Genomic DNA, 7,724 nt, shown 5'->3' on the forward strand with positions numbered 1-7,724 from the left:
TGTTGGGAAAGTTCAATTTCTACATGAACTAGTTCAGTTCATAGTTCATACATTTTAAAATGAACTAGTTCAGTTCATAGTTTATAATTCAACATTTATAACTAAGTTCACAGCTCCAAAAAATGAACTAGTTCAGTTCTTTTTTTTAATATGTTGCAAGCTATAATTTTTCTAAATCTCTATCTGTCTGCAATACCGCTCGCAGCCTCTACGGAACCTCGGCGCTCTCACACTTGCCAGGCATAGACAGTGGAAGAAAGCACACGCAGCGATTGACTGGTTGGGCAAACCTGGATACAGGACTGTTAACATCGTGTTTTTCGCCTGGAAGTCTCTAGAAATCTGGCACCATATTGAACGAAATTTAAAAGAGTGAATGTGCCGTTCACAAACACCAGAATGAATGCGTTCACAGTATCTTCATCCGGCAGTAATACAGTACGTTCAGTTCACGTTCACTAAAATAATGAACGAGTTCATGAACTTTCTTTCAATGAACGCGTTCAGGTACAACACTGAATCTTCATGAGTTCATATAAACATATGCAAACGAAGCACTTTTGGAGACCGATACCACTGCTGGTTCCTGGAAATTCCTGGAAGGTCCTGCTAAGCACTTTCATTTGTTCCAGATAAACAAAAACACAACATTCTCACAAAGTTCTGTTTTTCCATGCACTGAGAGTGACAACACTGAAAGACCCAGGGGGAGAATAGTGGATATGACCCTCTGTAGATGGGACTGTGCTGTAAGATTGTGAACTCTGCACAGATGTTTTCAAAGACAGCAGTGAGCTCTGGAGCAGATATATCCCAGATCAGGGCTGCATCTTTTCCAGGGTTGGTAGCAATCTTGATCAGGGTTTCCCAGAGTTGGTATATCTTGCTCAGGTTTTTCCAGAGTTGGTAGCCATCTTGCTAAGGGTATTCCTAGGTTGCTAGCCATCTTGTCAGGTTTTTCTTTGGAAATTTTATTTTAATTTGACTGCTGACCCTCTTCCATAAATGTCCATTCAAGAGGAGATGTTAAATAATGGTAGATCAGTGGTGTAGTGGTCCCTGGAGAAGTGGGTAAACTCTTAATTTTGCAATTTTTTCAAGCAGCCCATACAGCACAGGATAAACGCCCTGTTTTGAGAAGTGGGTATACGCAATTCTGACTGAAAAATAAGTGGGTATACCTGTGCATACCCTGGACTACACCACTGTGGTAGATGATATAAAGAGTTGGATCATTTTAATTATAACTTTTGTAATATTATCTGACATGCTTTATATCCTCTTTGGAAATAACATAGAACCTGGATCATACTGGCAGAATATGATCAATATGCACTTTTAGAAAAAAATCGATGTACAAACAACAGAGTATGCTACACAAATGCAGTTACATTTGAACTTTATTCCTTTTCTCTACGTTTTGATATCATCTTAAACAGCAATATCCACAAAATATTAACAGTGTGCAAGAAAACATGAGTTATGGCACATAAGAGAAGAACAATTACAAAAAATAGATATATTTCTTCATAATCAAGGCAAGAAAGATACGTATGCATACACAGGAAATAACCCAAAATCATGACTCAGGCTGAGACTGGATTCTACTGGCTAACGACTTGGCTAAAGATATTACCCACATAAAGCCTCCTCTCAGCTCTTGTGAATGCACTCCGTGTTTAAAAATGGCGGACAAGAACATGCGGATTGAGGGATTGAGGTCACGGCTAGGGTACCTCAGCACCTTTTTGTGTTCTCGTTAAGTGTGACTAAAAGAATGGCAACTCCTCTGTGCTAACACCGGGATATGACACAGGAAACTCCATGACCTAGCAGGCCCCAATGAGAATAGCGATGATGGCGTGGAGATATCTCGGCTGTCCATGGGCTAGTACTGACAGAGGACTTTAGGCAATGCTGAATCTGGCACTTAAAGTAACGCTAACAAAGACACTCAGCACAGTGGGCCCCTTGCACACATTGCTGGTGAAGAGGTTGGAAACTGTCCTCAGAAATGCTCCGCAGGTACGTTCACAGTGTTTACTCCAGTGTAATACCATCTGGAAATGGTACAAAGACTCATCAGTTAGCTTGGTTACTGTAAAGAACCAACCTGGCTGAATAAGAGTTAGGAAATGCAGTTTGTACACTCTGACTGTACTGTTGCACATCCATAAAATCACCTTTTTACTGACTGGAGGCAATTTCTTTGTATAATTTGTTTTTTTAGAAAGATAGGCCGAAATGCAGCTAAATAATATGTATCTGCGTGGTGATATCTCCCAACTGACATGTCCCTTTAACTGAATAAGAATTACAGAATTGTGTCCCCCCCCCCCTCCTCTGTATTTCCAAATGGAAACTCTACAAGGCACAGTACAGCTTCTGCTCAAGCATTCCTCAGCTACACTACAAATCTCTTCTCTCGCATTGTGTCACCCAACTCAGTTTTCTCTCCCTTGCTCTTCAATCCTGACCCACGTGGGGAGAGCCTTGACAATGCAATCGCACCATTAATTTCAATATAGCCTGATCTGATGGCAGAAGTCTGACACCATGGGGTTTTCTTTTGGGGAGCGCCTTCTCTTTCTTTTTTCACATGTGGACTAAGAGTGTGCTGCGAGTACCAACAATGACATGTGCTGGAGTCAAACAGACAGTCCTCTACTCCCTCCTCCACTAAACAGTCCTTCAATTATCCGCTGATGGACAGGTGAACGAGACACACCACTGTATGACTCATCAGCAGAGTAGTCTTGTGACTTCTCCCCATCTCTGACTCACTCCAAGGGGAGAGCAGGGGCGACTAATCATGCTAATTTTCTATAGGGACTTGTTCTCTCCGCAGTGACCACAGCTCAGAGCCGTACTTATGGGGGTCATGCTGCCATTTTTAGCACAAAGGCGAGGGACTGACCGCATAATGCTATTGAACATTAACCCAACCAAGTTCTGCGGTAGTGTTGACTGGCAAGCTGAACTCATCTGACTCCGTTTTAAGCCAATTCAGTGCTGTCGGTCAGGCTGCTCGCAGGCAGACAATGCTCCCACTGACCCTCTCTATTGCTCACACACACACACACACACGCACACACACACACACACACACACACACACACACACACACACACACACACACACACACACACACACACACACAAATACACACAAACACACATACCCACACACACACACACCGCCCTTTCATGACTGACACTGTGTGCCTTGACCTTATTGTTCCGTACAGTTGTAGCATTTGCTACTCGAGTGATAAAACCAGGCGTGTGGCTTGTTGTGTAACATGACGTCCTGCCCTTGACACCATTGGCTATCGGACCACAACACACCCCAGCTTGGAAGAGTGTTGGGCTAGATATCTGTGAACATTGGACCTGCATACCGAACCGTTCACTCATATCATGCAGGTAATATAGACTGGCAATGCACTCGATCCCATTCGCTACATTTTTCAAGAGGGTAGAGCAGGTGGAGATTGAGTTCACTGAATAGGAGTGTCTGACCACTATGCTGTTGAGTGTGGAGGTAATGGACGTATTGATCTAATCATTCCACTCAGACGCAGAGCCCATCCAGATGTTTTCCCTTCCCAATAACAAACAGAACTGTTACACATGGTCGATGAGAAGAAACGGAAATATTACACAAAAATTACAAAAGATAAAACATCCACAGAAAATGAATGCGCTTTAGTTATCAAACACTGTACAGCATCATACTCAATGACTCAGATTCCATATAGTCCATAGAAAGAAGAAGTTTCACCAAACAAATCCAAACAGCTAATCTCAAAGGTAACACTTTGAAAGAAAGTTTTTACATTGTTTTCTTTCCTTTTTTCTTCATGGATTTTACAATCAAGTTTGGTTTCAGAGAAGAACAACAACCTCTGCCCGGGCAAGTCATTTTTTTTCTCAGACTCGTTCTTGTGTTGGCGTGTGGTACATACAATTCGGTTTCTTCATCAAAATACTCAGAGAATTACTCAACAGTTATATTTTTTTCTTCAATTATGTATTACAGGTTTCCTTGCCTATCCTTCTGTTATCACATCTACATAAGCCGAAAACCTTTATGTTTCAAGTAAATGGTGGTCATACTACTACTTTAATACCACTCATTATCAGTGAATAGGAGGACATTTAAATCATGGGTATTCGTTTCTTTATAGTGTTTTCATGGTATCATAAAAGTAGGTATGTCTTTCCAAGGTTAGTAACAAAAACAAAAAATATTGAAAACAAAATCTATTGTTTAATGGATCCAATTAAAGGAGTTAAAAGTAATAACTTGACTGAGAACACTATAAAGAATTGGCAAAAATATTGGCATCTCTGCCTAAAGTCTTGAATCCCTTTGTAAATCATAAAATGTGCTGTTGCAGTAAAGGTAAGCATGTCCGCAATGTTTTTTTTTTTTTCATATTTGGCCATACAAATCTACAAGTAGCCACTTTCAAAAAATAACACAACTAATCATTAACACTGAATAACCATAACCACAGTGTGACTGGGCTAGCCAGCTAGACAGTCAGCATATTCCGTCAACTCATGCCACAACGACATCCCTCAACTTTTTCTCCTCTAAGCTCACCCTACACCATCAAACCTCTTCACAAGACCCGTCCATCACCCCATGGTCCACTCTGGATTGAAAACATGCTGTGTATCGCTCAGTCACAATATTTTTTCTCAATATTTAGCTATTTTAAAAATTGTGAGACTCTCAAATCTGCCATCCCCCTGTTAAGTACATCTGTGTGAATAAATGTACTGTTGACAGCAGACATTCTGCACAAATGCGTACTTTCCTTCACAGAGATGCACTCAACTACCGGGCTGCGTGATGCTGAGACAGATATTGCCCCTTCGCCTTTATCAAGAGAGTGTGGCATTTTAGTTTTTTTTTCCAGAGTATGTTTTTTTTCTGAGTAAAAAGTACTATTTGAATTGTGCCCACTGACTGTAACTGGGCACCTGTTAGGTCGGAGAGGGGCAGGAGGGTTTCGGGGTGCGGCTATAGGATGATGCAGGGCTTCTTGTCTTTGAAGGGGTTCTCCGAGGTGGGCACCCCCACCAGCAGGGGGTCGTTGCGGGCGTGCTGCTCACAGTAGCTCATGAGGTCCGCGGCAGCTTTCGACACCTGGGGACAGGAAGGTCAGAACATTACATTCTATTACAGGGGTTGTTAATCCTCAGTCCTGTGCCCTGCATGTGTTCTGTCTACCCCTACTCCATGTACACCTGATTGACATCAGTGTAATGCTCCTTAATGCCAAAATCAGATGTGTTCATTTAGTCAAGAAAACCACTGACAAGCTCAGTCAGGTATGCAGAGCAGGGGGTGGGCTAGAGGTCTACAATTCTGTAACATCACCTGGTTTAGGGTGCAAACTGCTGGCGCTTATTTTGGGAGGCCTATGTCATGTTAACAGGATGGACGAGAGAGGCCCACTCAGGCCTATATTTGGGGGCCAAGCAAAGAAGCTGAATAGGCCCCCATTGTGTTTCTACCTTTTTTTTTAACTCCTTTTCTTTGTACTTCTGCCATTGGAGTCTATGTAAAGCCGAGTTCAACGCACCCTATGATGTCAATTTCTGTCAGATTAGATTTGTCTTCATTTTAACCCTAGAAGCAACAATGTGTTTTGGCTAATTACACTTGATATGTTTGCCTTACAAAAATTATAACTATTGGCCTTTACATCGCTGCTTGCATCTATGTTTCTGTGTGCTTTTGTGTGTGTGGTCACGCTGATTCTGGTTGACTTGTCACACCTTGATGCGCTCGATCCCCGCCTCAATCCTCAACTGCTCCACCAGCTTCCTGGCCTGGGCTATGTTATTATTCGTCGACATTCTCTGCCATCAGTTATGAAGCTGCAACCAGGAGAGAAAGCTGGAGCAAAGGAGAAAAAGGCCAGCATTAGAAAAACATTTAACCCAGCACAAATGCAGCAGGGATCAACACCTCATCATTTTCAGCTCAGACAAGCAAATATACTGGAGTTTGGATTTGCAGAATATCACGAAAGCAAAAATCACACATGCATGCATGCACACACACACACACACACACACACACACACACACACTCATATCATAGTTTGAACTCACACATGACTGAAAAATGTTTGTGAGGTCATATTACAGGCCAATTTGCAGTTTTCTTTACGCGGCCTACCAATCTCCTTACACGACATGACCCTCTGCACTTCAGTAATCAACCAACGGACCTTATACTCAGCCACCCTGCTATTTCAGACCCTCAACAACCACCATCAATCACTCTATCAGTACGCCTCAAGCACAGGGGCACCCCATCCATTGTGACCAGCTAGACAGTCTTATCTCCTGTAAACTAGTTTAGGGTCCAAGCTCTGAGGGGTGTTTGTGTGTGTGCCGGGGGGAGGGGGGGGGGGGGGATTTGGGGGGGCAAGCTGCAAAAAGTGAAGGCTTGTTTGTGAGGATGGGCAGAAGTTCTTCAGCCAGAAACTGTGTGTGGGCCCCTGTCCTCCCCACCCCACCACCACCCAGTCCCTTCAGTGGCATCACAGACCTAAGAAGCACAGCTGCTGTTGCCTCCAGACTTGTCTGTTTACCTTTGAGAAGAATGGCAGAGTGATCATCTCAAGAGCCAGCAGTGGGAACTGTCTGATAACTCCTCCAGTGTACATTTCAGTATTAAACATGCACATTCAAACAACATCAAAGTCCAAATTTAAAACCAGAAAGTTACAAGATACAAGAAGAACTAAAAAGGTTAAAGACTGTTGCCCTCAACTTTCACGCATTTGGCTCCAAAAGCTAACTATTCTGCTTCGATACAACTGTACAGATCACAAACGCACTCAGAAACAGTCGTAAAAAAAGACCTCTGTTTGTCTTCTGAGCACAAACCCATAACACATCAAACCCTTTTCCTCACACACCACATTCCTCAACTCGTAACTGTTACCTTTTCCTTTCCGATATTTTCCTAGAAGGACCTCGCTGCAGAACAGACACCTTTCTCAGTGCCTTTGGCCTTTGTCCTTACATGGGAGACAGAGCTGCTTTTCACAAGGCACCTGCCGCCTTCCAGGAAATGGCCCGTGCAGCCCAGGAGTATAAATGCTCTCCTTGAGAATACACAGACATGCATTCATTCAAACGCATCCAACGCATACCTCTCATAAAGGACAATATTTCAGGGCTACAGTTTTTTTCCGAGGCCTTCTCACTTTTCAGTGCCACACTGGTCCGACAGGAACACGCCTACCATATGACCGGGCTGAGAATAGCTGCTATTTTCTCCCGTTTGTGTTGCCCCAAAGGTTTTGCAGTCCTAGATTTTCCTGGATTTTTTAGCATACAGATGCAGATACAAATGATCCTGTCCTTGAAGTTAACCCACATCTGATGAAGTGGAGTTGTAATGTGAGGGGACTTCCACTCTGTTTACACTGTATAATGTTTTTCACTTTGGTGAAACATAAAGTACCCGTCAACATTTACTGTAAAAAAGTCACTGAGGTTGACATGTCTTTTGAGACAAAAGGCAAGTTTCAAGTCAAGTTCAAATATGTACCTAAATAGTGTGCATTTACTGTAAGAAAGAAACAGGAGGGATTCAAATAGTTCCACACTCTCTCTGACTTAACATAAAGTGGGTTAAATCAAAGGGGGTTCTACCAGTTCGAATGGCGCCACCAGGCCCCTCCTATT

At 42.8% G+C, this 7,724-nt stretch overlaps 1 protein-coding gene across 1 annotated transcript in view; it reads right to left on the reverse strand.

The window, feature by feature from the left end:
- Positions 1-1,404: 1,404 nt before the first annotated feature.
- The window catches only part of gng7 (guanine nucleotide binding protein (G protein), gamma 7), a 22,284-nt gene continuing 15,964 nt past the window's right edge, over positions 1,405-7,724 (reverse strand). The window contains exons 3-4 of the mRNA XM_080836379.1: positions 5,796-5,916; positions 1,405-5,160 (exon numbers count right to left, since the gene is read on the reverse strand). Coding sequence (XP_080692505.1) covers positions 5,035-5,160; positions 5,796-5,876 — 207 coding nt within the window. The 5' untranslated portion in view covers positions 5,877-5,916 and the 3' untranslated portion in view covers positions 1,405-5,034. The remainder of the gene's footprint in view (positions 5,161-5,795; positions 5,917-7,724) is intronic.

This window comes from Sprattus sprattus, assembly GCF_963457725.1.
Source record: "Sprattus sprattus genome assembly, chromosome: 4".
NCBI lineage: Eukaryota > Metazoa > Chordata > Actinopteri > Clupeiformes > Clupeidae > Sprattus > Sprattus sprattus.